At 37.7% G+C, this 16,083-nt stretch overlaps 1 protein-coding gene across 1 annotated transcript in view; it reads right to left on the bottom strand.

The window, feature by feature from the left end:
- Positions 1 to 614: 614 nt before the first annotated feature.
- Positions 615 to 16,083, bottom strand: part of LOC309799266 (uncharacterized protein) — a gene marked incomplete at its 5' end in the record, with an annotated part of 33,984 nt that continues 18,515 nt past the window's right edge. The window contains one exon of the mRNA XM_082612234.1: positions 615 to 1,328. Coding sequence (XP_082468360.1) covers positions 1,302 to 1,328 — 27 coding nt within the window. The 3' untranslated portion in view covers positions 615 to 1,301. The remainder of the gene's footprint in view (positions 1,329 to 16,083) is intronic.

The following is a 16,083-nucleotide window of genomic DNA, read 5'->3' as shown; positions in this document are numbered from 1 at the left end:
GATGTCTCCATTAATGATTTTAGTGCTTTTCTAGATATGAGAAGATAAAAGAAACTGGGCTCATAAAATCTTCTGAAGGGCTTCCCTGGTGGCGCGGTGGTTGGGAGTCCAACTGCCGATGCAGGGGACACGGGTTCGTGCCCCAGTCCGGGAGGATCCCACATGCCGTGGAGCGGCTGGGCCCGTGAGCCATGGCCGCTGAGCCTGTGCGTCCAGAGCCTGTGCTCCACAACGGGAGAGGCCACAAGAGTGAGAGGCCCGCGTACCGCAAAAAAAAAAAAAAAAAAAAAAAAATGATCCTAAGTCCCTAATCTTCTGGAAAACTGTGGGTATCTTTTAACAGATTTTTGTAAAGTAACATGATTAAGATTTCAAATTGACCATTCATTCATTCATTCACTCCTTCAACAAACATTTATTGAACACCTAAAGTAAGCCATGGGTTAAACTAGGCACCAGTGTTACTGTTACTAAAATCATTATCGTGCCACCTAGAAGTCAATATATTGTGACACTCAAATAAGAAAATCCATAGTTACCATAAAAATTATTACAGAATGCTCTAGGAAGACACGGTGAGACCTTAATGCATTCTGTGGAGAGTAGTATATGGGGGATATCAGTAGGGCTTCCTGTAGAAGGCAATTGAAATGGATATGTAACATGAAGGAAGGGTGAATTTTTGAGAAAAAGAAGATAAATTCATGTTTGCCAGAAAATGAATGGTTAAGGATCAGTCCAGAAAGGAGTTCCATTCATAATCAGTATAAGAAATGCTCACTGGGGCTTCCCTGGTGGCGCAGTGGTTGAGAGTCCGCCTGCCGATGCAGGGGACACGGGTTTGTGCCCCGGTCCGGGAAGATCCCACATGCCACAGAGCGGCTGGGCCCGTGAGCCATGGCTGCTGAGCCTGCGCGTCCGGAGCCTGGGCTCCGCAACGGGAGAGGCCACAACAGTGAGAGGCCTGCGTACCGCAAAAAAAAAAAAAAAAAAAAGAAATGCTCACTGGAGTGTAAGAAAAGAAGACAATGGAGAGGGTGGTAGAAGCCAGACCATGAATGGTCCATGTATGTATACTAAGTGCTATGGTCTAGTCTTTGTGTTCCCCTCCAAATTTATACGTTGAAATCTTAATTTCCGGAGGTGATAGTATTAGTAGGTGGGGCCTTTGGGAAATGATTATGGTATTAGTGCTCTTACAAAAGAGACTCCACAGAGCTCCTGAAGCTCTTCTGCCATGTGAGGTTACAATGAGAAGTCTGGAACTCAAAAGAGGGCCCTCATCTGACCATACTGGCACCCTATTCTTGCACTTGCAGCCTCCAGAACTGTGAGAAAAAAATGCCTGTTGTTTATGAGCCACCCAACCTGCAATATAATCTTACAGCAGCCCAAAAGGACAAAGAGAGTTTGGATGTGAGATTTTACTCCAAGAAAGATGGGAATCCACTGAAGGATTTTAACTGGTAACTTAGAAGAGAGACAAGTTTCATAACACAATCAGGTATTTTTATAAGAAAAATTTGTTTCATTTTCAGAACGATCACTCTGGAAATACTGTGACTAGATTTTTGGAGAAGGGTGACGGCAGTCCCGGATATAGAAAGATGAGTTAGTACTCCATTAATGTAAGTCAAACAAGAAAGTGGAGATAAAAAGTGTGAATTTGTGGCTGAGCGTTCTTTTCTCTTAGCACTTGAAAAATGTTATGTCAATGCTTCTGACTCCAGAGTTTTAGACAAGAAATATGCTGTCATTGGAATTGGTGTTTCTCAATAAGTGATGCATTGTTTCTGCCTGTCCACTTGCGAGAATTTTTTTGTCTCTACTTTTCAGAAGTTTAATTATGACGCGTCTTGCCAAGGATATCTTTGCGTTTTTCCTCTTTGGGTTTGTTCAGATTCTTGAATTTGTATTTATGTCTTCTAAAAAATTGGGAACTTTTTAGTCGTGATTTCTTTGAATACTTTGTCAGTCCTGCTTGTTCTCTTTTTTCATTCTGGAACTTTGATGATATGAATGTTAGTGCTTTTGTTACTGTTTACACGTTCTTGAGTCCCTGTTCTTTCTCCCATCTTTACCCCTCAGTCTACTTTCTCTGTACATTTGGTGGATTGTATTGATCTCTTCTAAATTCATGATTCTATGCTTTGTAATCTCCACTCTACTCTTGAGCTAAGTTTTTTGATTGTTGTATTTTTCAGTTCTACTGTTCTCATTTGTTTTTATTGTTATAACTTCTAGTTCTTTGTTTACATTTTCTATTTTTCCCATTTCTGTCAAGGAACACATAATTGCTAATTGAAGCATTTATGTGACAGCTTATTTAAAATCCTTGTCTGATCATTTCAATAGATGTTTATCTCAGTGTTGGTGTGTGTTTACTGTCTTTTCTCATTTATTCTGTGATTTCCTGGTTCTTGGTGTCATGAGTATTTTTCAATTGTATTCTAAACATTGTGAGTTATTATATGACTCTGTATCCCATTTAATTTTATTATTACTTTTTAGAAGGAAGTCATCCTATTTGAGGCATAGTATGAGGACTGGGGGGTTACGTACAGATTTCCATTGGGCCCTACTGACAATACCCCAGCAAAAGTGGGCACTTACATTGTCTCACTGCAGACAGATCAAGGAGAAGTTCAGCTAGCCTATGGCCCTTCTGACACCTTCCCCCCAAAGTGGAACATTAATATCATTGTGTTGCCTTTTAGTAGGAGTGGAAGTTCATCTCCCCAGTAGTTTTCTTGACACCAGGGGAGGGGAGAAGTGAAGTGTTTGCTGTCCTTCCTCCCGCTTCATTCCTTCTTGTTGATGCCGGGTGTGGGTAGAGGGTCAGCTACCTGCTGGCCCCACTGACACCAGGGTAAGAGGAAGAGAAGTGCCAACTAGCCCTGCTTGTGCCGTCTCATTCCGTCTTACTGCCTCAGGATGGTTATGGGGATTCAGCACCCCAGTGGGTCTCACTGACATCATGTGTTGGGGGTTAGTGGGGTGCCTACTCCCTCCAACCTGTAACATCCTATTCTTATTGATGTCAGGGAGAGATGGAGGCTAAGTCCCACCAGTGGACCCCACGACTGTGTGAGGGCAGCCCAGTGTTAACTAGCCTGTCAGGCACCACCTTTTAAAGTCTGTTTGCTAATGGAAAGGGGTGGAGCCTCAGCTCACCACTGGACCTCACTGAAACAACCCTGGTGGGGAATCAGAGCACTGGCTCTTCTGGAGGGCAGGAGTGGGGTGGTGTGGAAGATCAAATCCTACCTTGGCCCAAGTGAAACGACAGGACATAGGGGATGGGTGCAATATTCCACTGGCACTTGGCTCGAGTAGTGTGTATATTATTGCCCAAATGGTCTTCTGTCTTTAGCAACCCCTTTCCTCATACTTTGGCTAGGGGGAACAGGGTTTTATGGGGGTTTTTTTGAAGTTTTTTTGTCTGTTGTTCTGTTGGTGGTTATTGATTGGGGGTCCTGTAATACCCTCTCCAGGATGTATGGGAAGCAACAGGAAACACAGGGGACTCATCACCATGTCATTCCTCAAGTCCCAAAGTCCTTAGTTAAGTCTGCCTTCTCATTTCCACCTTTCAGCGTCTTCCTATGTTTGTTTGTTGTTATGTTCAGGGTTTTAGTTTTAAGTGGGAGAACCTGGGAGAAATGGGCTACTTCATCTTCTTGGAAGCAGAGGTCTGGAGGTCTTTTGATGTTAAAAAGTACTGCTGACTGTAAATTAAAATTTGATGATACACACCTTGCCCTTTAAGAATTATTCTGCTAGATGATGTGGCTTCCCAAAGTTGCTACAATTTGATTTTCATACTTCTAGAAGCCATGTGTTTTGCTGGAGTTGAAATTTAAAGATAAGCAAGAGATGAGGCTAAGATGATCTATGTGGTAACAGATTAAAGTTGGAAATATCAATATACATTCATGTTTAGCTTAATATTGCTTCATATTACCTTAATACACAGGGTCATGTAGAGAGATACTTACAGATATGTGCATATACATGGGAAATGTACACACATATTATCTCTTTGCTCTGTCAGCTGAGAAGATCTAGAAGCAATGACATCTGAGCAGCAATTAGCACACCCCACACCCAGATCCTGCTGTCTAATACCGTTCTCCACTAAAAAGACCTAGTTATCCTTGAAGAAATAGCTGATTCTAGGACTGGGGCAGTAAATATACAAGATTTATATACAAGGCCATCCTACAGTGTCAGAAAGTAAGGAAGTTCCAAAAAAATATATAGGATGGGGATACCTCAGAGTGGGACAAGAGCCAACTGAAAAGAGTTCACAAGGGTCAGGACTAGAGCAATTTGAGGAACAAAGTAACTAAAGTAGAATTAGATTATAACCCAAAGTATAAAATAAAAATCCATGAGTTCTTCTGATATGAATAAATAATTGGATACATAAATGCAGGAGAATAGATAAATCTCCAGTGCAAGGGAATTCCAAATAGTTTATGTAGTACTCCATCTTAAGCATAACTCCCTATTCCTTAGTTGTGGGCTGAGCATATTGACTTCCTTCCAAACAAGTACAGTATGAAAAAGGGAAAACAGTAATCTTACTATGGAGAATCCTGAAAAACACTACCTCAGCCTGGTGATCAAGGTCCACCTCAGCATTCATAATGCATATTGATACTTTATACACTTGATGTGATCTGACAAAATAACCCTTCTACTCTGTGGTCTTCCTCCCCAAAACACATAATCCCAATATTATCATGAAAAATGCATCAAACAAATTCTAGTAGTGGGCATCCTACAAAAACCTAAGTACTCAAAATTGTCAAGGTCATCCACGGAAAATCTGAGAAGCTATCAAACCCAAGAGGAGCTGAAGGAAACACGGCAACTAAACGTAATGTGATGTTTTGGATGAAATCCTGGAATAGAAAAAGGACATTAGGTAAAAACTAAGGAACTGGACTAATGTATGAACTATAGTAAATGAAAATGTATCAATATTTGTTAATTGATTGTAACAATGTAACATACTAATATAAGTGGATCATCATAGAGGGAAATGGGTCTAGTGTATATGGAAACACTTTATACTATCTTTTCAATTTTTCTGTAAAATTAAAACACTTCTAAAAAATAAAGTCTATAAAAACGCTGTGTTTTCTTGTTTTATGATTATGTGCCTGTATTTCCTAATAAATATGTAAATTTGCTTTACCTTCCTTGATACTGATATTACAGAAAATACTAAGTAACTCTGAAAGAATTTGTAACTCCAATTCAACAAGCAATAATTCTTGGTATTAACTTTTTGGAAGAACCCACTGAATAAATCAAAGCAAATTATCTTTAAAAGCTGAATTTCTTTTCAGTGCTTAATCTTTTATAGGATTAATGCATACCACAAGCATGATTCTGTTTCCAAGGGCAGAAAATGTTGATTGTAGGCAATGACTAAAGTACAGTGAAATATTAATGCCTGATGCTATAACAACTTTAATGTATTTTATGTTTTCAAAATAATGAATTGTTTTTTCAGTTAATAAAGTATTCACTTTTATACATTTCCTACCCACCTTTTCCCAAAACACCCACAAGGAAATGATACTATCATCTGATATTAGGTTCATCAATTTAAATTGGAGTTTTTGGTAGCTGTGGTTGCCAATGGTACTGGAATGTGTGACACTTTTACAAATCCTCTCCATGGCAAAAGCTGATCTTCACAAGGTAAATCACAGTAGGTGCCTAAAGCCAAATGACATATAGCTTTGTAGCTAGATTACCAAGCATTTTACTTAGAGGCGCAATAGGATGTAGAAAAGGCCATTTCTCTTTCTGTCTTTTTCTGCTCAAAGGTCACTCACCATCTTACTTTTTCTCAGCCATCTCAGAAGTTTTCCACAAATTTAGACTATATAATGTCACTTAATGTGAATGTAGCTCAACATTCTGTTTTAGTACAGCTAATCTCACATTATATTATTGGTGCTAAATATGTAAATCGTCAGCAAATTTTTGTACTTAACTTTTTTTCTTTGATGTGGACCACTTTTTAAAGTCTTTGTTGAATTTGTTACAATACTGCTTCTGTTTTATGTTTTGGTTTTTTGGCCGTGAGGCATGTGGGACCATAGCTCCCCGATTAGAGATTGAACCCACACCCCCTGCATTCAAGACGAAGTCTTAACCACTGGACCGCCAGGGAAGTCCCTGTATTTAACTTTTAAAAATAATTAAAATAAGCTATTCAACACATTTCCCCTTAAAAAAAAAAAAAAGTAATTCTCCTTAGGCTGGCCCTGGGCACATACGTGACTTTGCCATTTTTTCCATGCACTATTTTCTTATCTGTTCTACTGTGTCACATCTGTTCTACCTTCTCAAAAAGAAGCATTTAAAAATTCATCTACGCACTCATGCATTCATACATATATTAAATAAACCTATTGAACACCTACATATGGCACAGAAAAGAAGGCAGAAAACTAATCTGGGTTTCACAGAAAGTAATGAACTCAGTTAAAATTTTTGGTGAAAACAGGTGTTACTCAATCAACTGGAAATTACATTTCATTATGGGGACTCACAGACTCAAGGAAAACCAAAACCTAAATAATAATAAAGTAATAAAAGCACTAGCCATTTACTGAGTGCCTGCTTGTACGTGACTCTGAAACTCTAAAATCATTATGGATGTTTTGAGGATTATCTGATATAATTGTAATCTCCATTTTACAGATGAAAATAACAAGGTTCAGAGACATTAGGTTACTTGCCTAAAGTGAGGTGGCCCAGAAACTAAAGAACTGGAAATTGAACCTTAGACTTCATAATGCCAAAGTCTGTGCTTTTAATCACAGTATGTGTGTGTGTGTGTGTGTGTGTGTGAGAGAGAGAGAGAGAGAGAGAGAGAGAGAATGTGTTTAATAGAGAACTTCTGAGAAATGGCAAGAAAACTACCAGGTATCCATAAAACAATAATTTAGGAGCTTCCTACTATACAAGTAATTGTTAATCATATGGCTGAACTAAGGATCTCTCACTTTTGAACTAAGAAATCAAAAGCTTCCAGAAGTTGAGTCTAAAGTTTACACTTACATAAGATACTTCATACAGAATGCTGAAGTATAATAACTAAAGAGCTCTGAAAATATTGGAAACATTCATATTAGTATGGTTTCATATTGTGGATAATAGAGGATTTAAGAAATTGGCAGATGCAACTGCAGACTCATTTGTTATCATTCCTGTGAAGGGCAAGATAAATGAATAAAATGAGAAAAATGAAAAAAGAATGGCTAGCAATTTTAGGTAGTTTGCTTAATCTCCATACTAGGAAAGACTAAGCAAAAAAAAAAAAAAAAAATTCTCGAAATTTTATTTTGAAAGCACCTACAAGTGTATATGGTCTTTTTATACCAAAAAACTTGGAATTATGAACTGTCAAATAAGTCTAATCTCCTCTGATGATAAAATTGCTGACTTTATTTGAAACTATGAAATGAAAAATGAGGTAATAATCAGAAATTCTTAAGCAAAGGAGTAGAAAAAACAAAATTATAAGAGTTATGTTAAAAAATATTTTGAAACAAACATAAAATCCCCATTACTGGTACAGAGCTTTTAAAACCTTATTTTGGTTTTAAGTGTTAATAAATATTTATATGTTTACATAATTACTGTCATAAGGAAGACAATTTTAGGTCAGCTTTCTTCATTCTTTCTTTATTAAGCATTATTCTATTTTGCTCCATCACCTTGTAATTATAATATAGTAACTGTGTAGCTTTCTACTAAGTGGATATAATTTCCTTAACTGTTTTCCTACTGTTAACAATTAAAGGTGTTTCCAATTTTTTGTTATTACAAATGACATGACAATGAGCATCTTTATATAATAATTTTCTGGATTATAAATTATTTATTGGCATAAGCTTCCAGAATTAGAATTAATGTGTAAAAAGCTATTAACATTTTTATCTTGCTAGACATTGCCAAATTACTTGTCTAAAGATGGAACCAAATTATATTGCAAAAATCTTTGCCAACAGAAGACATTATATATAATTTTTGATTTTGCTAATAAATTAATAAGTTGGAAACCTATGTTCCATTTCTTTGAATTCTTTGAGGCTGGAGGCTGGGAGGGCAGCCATGTCCGTGAAGGCTCCCCAGAGTTGGAGCGGGAAAGTGGAAAAAGCTAAAAAAAATACTAATTGTATTTTCCCTCGATTGTTATCTCTCACTCTTTAATGCCTCTGTGTAACTTATATCCAGGTAGCTGGAGAAAAATCATGTGGCAGGGCAAATTGGTATTCCAATAAATTAATAATCACCAACTTCAAATGGATTTTCAAGACTGGAAATATTGCTCTGACTTACAGCACGTTCTTTCTAATTCTCCTTAAGGACTATATTCTGAGAAGCTTTACCTGCCCTCCTCAAATGTTCCTCCATCCTCTCCACTTCCTTCACTCTGAGCCGGTGAGGTGCTTCATGACTCATTAAGAACACAGAAGTCAGTAAATAGTCCACTGCCAAATCCATTAATTCATTAGCATTTGCGTTGCTCTTTGTATTCCCTTTTACTACAGGACTCAAAAGGCCATGTGCACTACAGACAGCATTTCATTTTCTCTCATCTTCTCAAGTACTTCACAGCACTGCGTTTTCTACAACCCAGCTACTCCTTAGGAATGATTCTTGCCAAAATTCAACCTCATTCTAGACTAGTAACTCCAACTTAAAATGTTAAAAACTATACGTGTAACATGAAAGCCTCCCTCCTCCCCTAATCCCTGCATATCTTCTTTAGCCAATTCATGTCTGAACTTTTCAAAATTGTTATCTTCATGTATTGTTTCCATGTCCTCACGTCGCATTTACTCTATAATTTACATCCATCTGACTTCTCTCACCGTAAGCTCTTTGCCCACTGTCCTGAAATTTTACTTATGACGGTCACCAGCGATCTCCATGTCAGTATAGCCAATGAATAGTTTTTGTCCTAATTCTAGGCTCTTTCCTTCTTTAAAAAAGAAAAAGAAAAAGAAAAACAAAAACCGTTTCTTTTCTTCTATGCTTTTACACTCTCATCATCTTCTGTCTTGGTATATTTTACTGGCTTTCTGTGTTTAATCTGATTTCTAATATTCTGTTAGTTTCCTTTATCTTCAGTGGAATAAACCACTATATGAAGGATTATTCTCAACAGTTAGTTCTCATAATAACAGTACTAAGAGCAGCAGTCAATACTCTTTAATGCTTACCATGTGCCAGACACTATTCTAAGACACTGTTTAAATACATATATATATACACATACATATATATATATGAGGTTTTCCTCCTCATAGGCCTATGAAATAAGCCTATTATTATATCCATGTTACAAATGAGAAAACTGAGGCAATGAGAGGCCAAGGTCACATGATCAGTACTTGGTGAAGCCCCGCCTGAGTTAATGCCGGAAATTTAGAGTAGACAAGTTAAATAATGTCTCACAGATTAGCCTTAAAAGTGAGCAACATTTAATTAATGACTTGTGAAGTATCAGAAAAAAATGGAACATTTTAAATTGAATGGAAACTACTAAGTCATGTATCAGTAACTAAGATTGACTCTTATTGAATGAAATTATTTTTCATTATTCTTTTGAAAGAAGATTATTCTTGTGTTAGTGTTTCACAGTATTTTTTTATTCACATATTTAATCATTTATTAGACACATATTTCCTACACACCTTCTATGTGCCAGTGTCTGCTGCAAGCCTTGGAAGATTCAGTGGTGAGCAAAAAATTACAAAGTCCTTGCTCTTAAGCAAGTGTCCAGTGGTGGAGGAAGACAGAGTCAACATGTAAATACATTTTGTACAGCGACAGAAATACGACTGGACAGTGGGATGGAGAGGCAGTGAGGAGGCAGGTCTCTTTGGTCAAGATAGTAGTGGTGGCGTTTGAACCGAGACCTTAGTGATCAGAGGGAAATTGGTCTGGGTAGAAGGATTAGCCAATCTAAAGCTGGGAGAGCAAGAACTAGAGCTTGTTGCATCTGAGGGACTGAAAAAGACAACTGTGCCTCGAACCCCATGAAGGTCAGGGAAACATGTAGTAAGTGACCAGAGCACATGGTCCCTGTGAACCTGGCTAAGTAGTTGAAATTTTCATCTCTTTACAATAGACAGCCTTTAGAGATTAGAAGCAGTGCGATAATAGCATCTGATTTGTGCTTTTTAAAAGACTACTTTGACTGTGGAGTGTCCTACAAAAGCAAACTACTTGTGTCTCTATGAAGTGCAGATAGTAAATTTTAAAAAGCCCAATGAGCTCATAAGCAGTTGGTTTACTAACTGTAATCATTTATCTTAACTAGACTTCATTAATATAAGCTTGGTGACCTTGGGGTCTGGGGACATATTAGATTAGGGAAACCCAACTATTTTCAAATAGTGTGATTTGAAAAATTCTCGAAATTGTTGGGGTTCAGGAAGATTATTTTATTGCTGGGCCTGGATGGGAAGTTTAGAATAAGAAAAGAAAGTATGATGGCTGGCTTCCATCTATTCTCCCTTTCTGTGGGAGAAATGATGGTGGGGTGACTACTTTGCTGTTGACCCAATGCTTAAATTTCAGAGCTAGTTCAATCCAGTAAATATTTGCTGAACAACTATTATATGTTAGGCACCTAGCTGAAACTGGGAATATAAAGAGAATAATTAATAATAAAAGCAGGTATGACTAACAAGAGACAGGCACTGTGCTAATGCTTAACATGCACTATCTCAAGTTACATTAATTTACACACTAACCATATGGGGTAGATGTATTTATTATACCATTTTCCGGGTGAGAAATCTAATCCGTTTAAGGGGCTTAAGTTATTTCTCCAAGGTTACACAGCTAGTTAGGGGCATAGGCAGTATTTGGACTCAGGTCTGGTATCAGCACCAATTCTCTTAACCATTATGCTCTATAAGGACCTTACTTGAGAAGTTCAGGATTATACATATATGGGTACAACCAACCCTAAGACCATCTGGCAAAACTGGCTGCTTGAGAAGTCCTGGATTTATGTAAGATGCTCTTGGAATGGAGAAGATCGTGAAGGAGGGTCCCCAAAACACACTCTCTATACTAAGGGGTAACAAGAGAGAATTAGCCTACAGCAGTATGATATTGAGGACCAAGAAACAGTGTTTCTCTCTTTTGTGAATAGTTATTAAATTATTTCTACTTCAAAGTATCAGAAAGAAATCACAGTACTATGGACAGTTTGCGGAGCCACCCTATCTTAGCGTGAATCCTGGCAGGTGTAGAGTCCATAGTATGACCGTGGCACCTAAGTGTAGTTAAGTAAGCTTTCATTTTTCTTTAGCCTTAAAGCAAAGTAGCTTTCTGATAGGTATAATTTAGGAAAGTCTTCAAAGAAAATATTTGAAGTCCACTATCTCAGAGAAAAGCAATTTTGCAAAAGATCTGTCAGCAAAAGCAAGGCCAAACACACTAATTATTTAGTGAGACTTGTATTGTTATATCATTGCTCATGTTGTTTCTTTATGCATTTACCTGGAAGAAGGCTTTTAATGTTCAACAATTCTCAAAGAGATAAAGACCCACACTGACCTGTCAGAAAGAGCTGTGCCCTGGAATTAGATCAGTTTAGGTTTGGCTACCTACTAAAACTAGGTAACATTCTTAATCTTTCTGAGCCTGTTTCCTATCTGCAAATAGGGATAACACTATCTATTACAGAGGGATGGGGTTAAATTAAATGACACATGTAAATGAAATATATCCTTCCAGACTGAGAACATACCTAGTAAATGTTAAGTGATCTGCAAATATTCTGCTTTCTTGAAATGGATGAAACCTGTTATGTTCTTAACCAATGGTCTAAATATCAAGACAATATTTAGTTAAAAGTTATATTTGTTCTTTCACTGTCCATCTGCATTTTAACATATTCTAACATATTCTCCTTGATCAATTGTGTCAATATTAGTAACATTTGTCATTTAAGCTATTACTGTTCATATGTTTAAAATATTTCAACATGATATAAGTCATTACTCAAAGGGATGCCTAGCTGGCTTTGTCAAAGATTTATTTTAAGTAAAAATAAAAGACACATTTTTCATTTTCACCAAGTTTTATTGAACAGTGTATTCATTAACTGTATGAACTTTCTGGCCAACCTAATACAGTAGCCAAGACATGGAAACAACCTCATTGTTTTTTTGTGGATGAATGGATGAAGAAAATGGGGTGCATACAACCTACTATTATTCAGCCATGATAAAGAAAGAAACCTGGCTATTTGTGACCACATGGGTAGATTTGGGGGTCATTAAGCTAAATGAAATGTCAGACAGAGAAAGATAAATACTTTAGGATCTCACATGTGAAATCTAAAATACTGAACTCATGATAGAAAGGATGGAATGATGGTTGCCAGAGCTGGGGGTTGGAGGTGAGGAAAATGAGTGAAGATGATCAAAAGATAAAAACTTCTAGTTATAAGATAAGTGAGTAATGGTGATGTCATGTACAGCTTGGTCACTGAAGTTAACAATACCGTATTTTATGTTTGAAAGTTGCTAAGAGAGTAGATCTTGAAAGTTCTCATCACAAAAATAAAATTTGTAATTATGTGAATTAAGGTTAACTAAACTTATTGTGGTAATCATTTCACACTATATCTATATATATCAATCATCACATTGTACACCTTGGACAGATACAATATTATATATCAATTAAATCTCAATAAAACTGGAAAAATCTCATTTATATTTTAGCATAAATATATCAAATTGGGTTTCCTGACAAGATTAATAATAACTATAGATAAAAGGAAATAAGATATTGTTGTTGCTGTTGTTTGCTTTTCCAGAGTGCAAAACACTAAAAAGGGGGGAGGTGAGTATGGGCTTGCAAATGCTGCTCCATGGGCCCTAATGCTGTGATATAGACATTTAGTCCAGATCTGAAAGAGAACTTGAGTCATTTCAACAAATCTGCAAAACAGTCGTGTTCAAACGTGAAGAGATGAAGAGATATCAGTAAATTCTTTTTCACACTGCAAGAAATCTGCCTTCAGCTTTCAGCAAAACCTCAGTTTTCGGGTTATGAGGGTAACAGTTCTTAAGCAAGCAGCACAATGCTTCCACCAGTGCTTTCTCCCTACGATGAATAAGTTTTCAGTCTCCCCACCAGTGCTCATCCCTTCTCCCCTTAATGTCTTGGCCAAAATTCAACCATCAGCCCAGAAAACTCTTTCCCAGTTTCATTGCCTGTACATGACCACGTTATTTCAATCACCTTGGCACATTTATATTACCTACTTCCTAAGGTAGGTATTATATATATGAGATTTTAAATAAAAGAATGCCTGTAAAGTACTTAATGCTCAACTCCTAGAACAATATGAATATTCCGTAACTGCTGACTAGCATTCTTGTTATATCATTTACATTAAAACTAATCTGTACTTTCACACACCCATGTTCTTTGTCCCCAACTGGGGTAAAGGAAATAAATGAACATTTATTGATTATCTACAGTTAAGAGTATAGAATGCAGTGTAGGCTATAGAATTAGTGGTGTTCAAGACTGAAACTGACCTGGATTTGAATTCCAGACCTCTCACTTACTTAAGACTTTACGACGCCTCAGTTCCCTTACTGATAATTAGAGATAATAGACATTTCAGGGACCACGGTAAGGATTAAAAATATTATAATGTTTGGATCCAGAAAGGGCATTCATTACCTCATTTAATGTAAACTCTTAGATAATCTGATTGAGTTTTGAGAATCTGATAACGGCTCTGCATCCTTTTGCTAAAAATAATTAGATAGGTAGATAACTATTCATAGCATTTTGCATAGAATTCCAGGGCTTTGCTAATACGAAAATCAATCAAAGGCTTTAGTTGGCACAAAGAACTCAGAGAAATTGTTATGGGGCAAGAATTAGAATTCTTCTTGAAATACAGACTATCATCCTGGAGAAGAAAGGACAACATTTTAATGTGGTTAAATTTGGGTCAAAACTATGCACTTCCTTAATGGTGTTTCTACCAGCTCTTGATTTGACTGGGATTGAAATTTCTGACATTACTGTCCCCATCACAGACTTGAAAACCTGGCAGACAATCAAGTGCAACCTACAGTTAAAGGTCGCTCATCTAAAAACATGGGTATGTTACTACCATTCTGACAAGAGCGTTATGAAGAGTAAGAAAAAGCACAAATAAACTCTCCTAACACCTGACAGCCAAGTAATACATCTTTCAGCTCTTTCAATTCTTTTTCCTGCTTACCTGACTTATTTCCTTCCCTGCTCTGAGTTCTCACTGTGTTTCATGTCCCACAATGCTGAAGTCATTGTAATGCTTTTACTCAGGAATCTCATTTAACATTTAGCATAGTAAATAAGAAAGCCTAAGAAGTGACTGAGGTAAACTGTCATTATTGCATCATTCTGATAACCTGATTTGTCCGGAAATGTAACTCTGTGATTCTCCTTTACTTCCAGTTGCTCACCATTCATGGGCACAAATTGAGTGTATATCAGATATATTAAATTCCTGGAAAATTATCTGTGGTGTGATTTGGGGTTCTATTTGTGTACTACAGCCTTCCTAAAACTAAACTATTATCATTTCTACCCCTCTTCTGTCTGAAAATCCTCAAAACATAAGTTCTAATTAATAGTTATACTAGTTGGCATTATAGTCGTTCTTTTTTGCTTTTTCTCTGATTGTAAGTCTCTTCTGACTCTTAAGTCAATCAAATGGGTTCTCTACATATGAGGAAGCTCAGAGAGGAAAATAGGATGAGTAGGGTAAGAAGACATTCACACATAGAATTAGTGGAAGCCTTACCAGTAACAAAACTAGTGAAATTAGAGCTAATTAATTAGCAGCCAGGAAAATTTCATTTTGTGTTGTCATTAACTGGTCAACTAGGGTAACTAGGCTTACAAACAATAGAAAGAAAGAGTAGAAAATCTATTGGTTCTGCCAGCTTCTCCTGCTTGTTATCAGCGCAATTTTCTCCTAGTTTATGAAACAATAACAGTTTGGTATTAGAATTTAAATGCCATCAATATAAGATATGGAGATATGTGAAGCCTACTACACTTTCTTCGTAAACTAGTTCTATAGCATCATAAATCCCACAGTAGAATGATTCATTTCAAAGACAAAATTCATGCAGAGTACACTATTTGTTTAAACTTCAAAAAAAATCAAAAAAGATTGCTATATCTTGTTAGATATGTTATGAGCCCAAAGATATGTTATGAATCCCAAAGCCAGCCAGCCTATCCCTCTGCATTTCTTTGTCCTAACACAGGCTTTTGTCCACCAGCATCCCCCGTCGGCCCCTATACAGAAGAGAACACCGTCTGTTCACCAAGAGCCCCACGCCGCAGACACACGGCGCGGAGTTAGAGCTCAACGATGAAGCTGGAGGAGAGGCAGGGATCTCCCAGTTGTGTCCGGCCTGGTGGGATTCTAGAGAAGCTATTTCTTTAGGAAGCGTCCCTTTCTTCAGACAGACTGGGGCATTTCCAGTGGCTGGCCACAGTGCCCCGAAAAGGTGGACTCAGATGGACTTGGGCATCAAGGAAGGTCCTGTGGGGGGCTCACGGGCTGTTCTTCCGTGTTTCGAACATACAAATCAAGGTGGGGGCAGGCCACCACTAGTGCAGGGCCGACCAGAAGGCACGTCAACAAAGTGTCCCCTCCCTAACCCCTGCAGCCCCTTCTAACAAAAGGAAGACCAAAAGGAAGATGTCCAGGGAAGCCTCATCTACAAGGTGGAGGAGCAACATTCCTCGGTGCAAGTGTCCTGGCCGCGGCTGCAGCGGGAGGACCACACCATGCCACCCCCTGGCTGGGTGTCATGATGAAATTTGGACATTATACCAGAAGCCAAAGGGTCACTCCACCAAACCCTCAAGAAAAGGATGAGGGACGAAGCATGTGTGCCCTCGAAGCCCCAATCTTCTGGTGCTCCAGTCTTCAAAACTTACACAAGCTGCCTCTTACATGTCTCCTTTAGTTGTCACCTTGGGACAAGGACC

Source organism: Mesoplodon mirus (assembly GCF_964341445.2).
Source record: "Mesoplodon mirus genome assembly, chromosome: 3".
NCBI lineage: Eukaryota > Metazoa > Chordata > Mammalia > Artiodactyla > Ziphiidae > Mesoplodon > Mesoplodon mirus.
The sequence above is the reverse complement of the archived record's forward strand: the minus strand, read 5'-3'. Positions and strand labels throughout refer to the sequence as shown.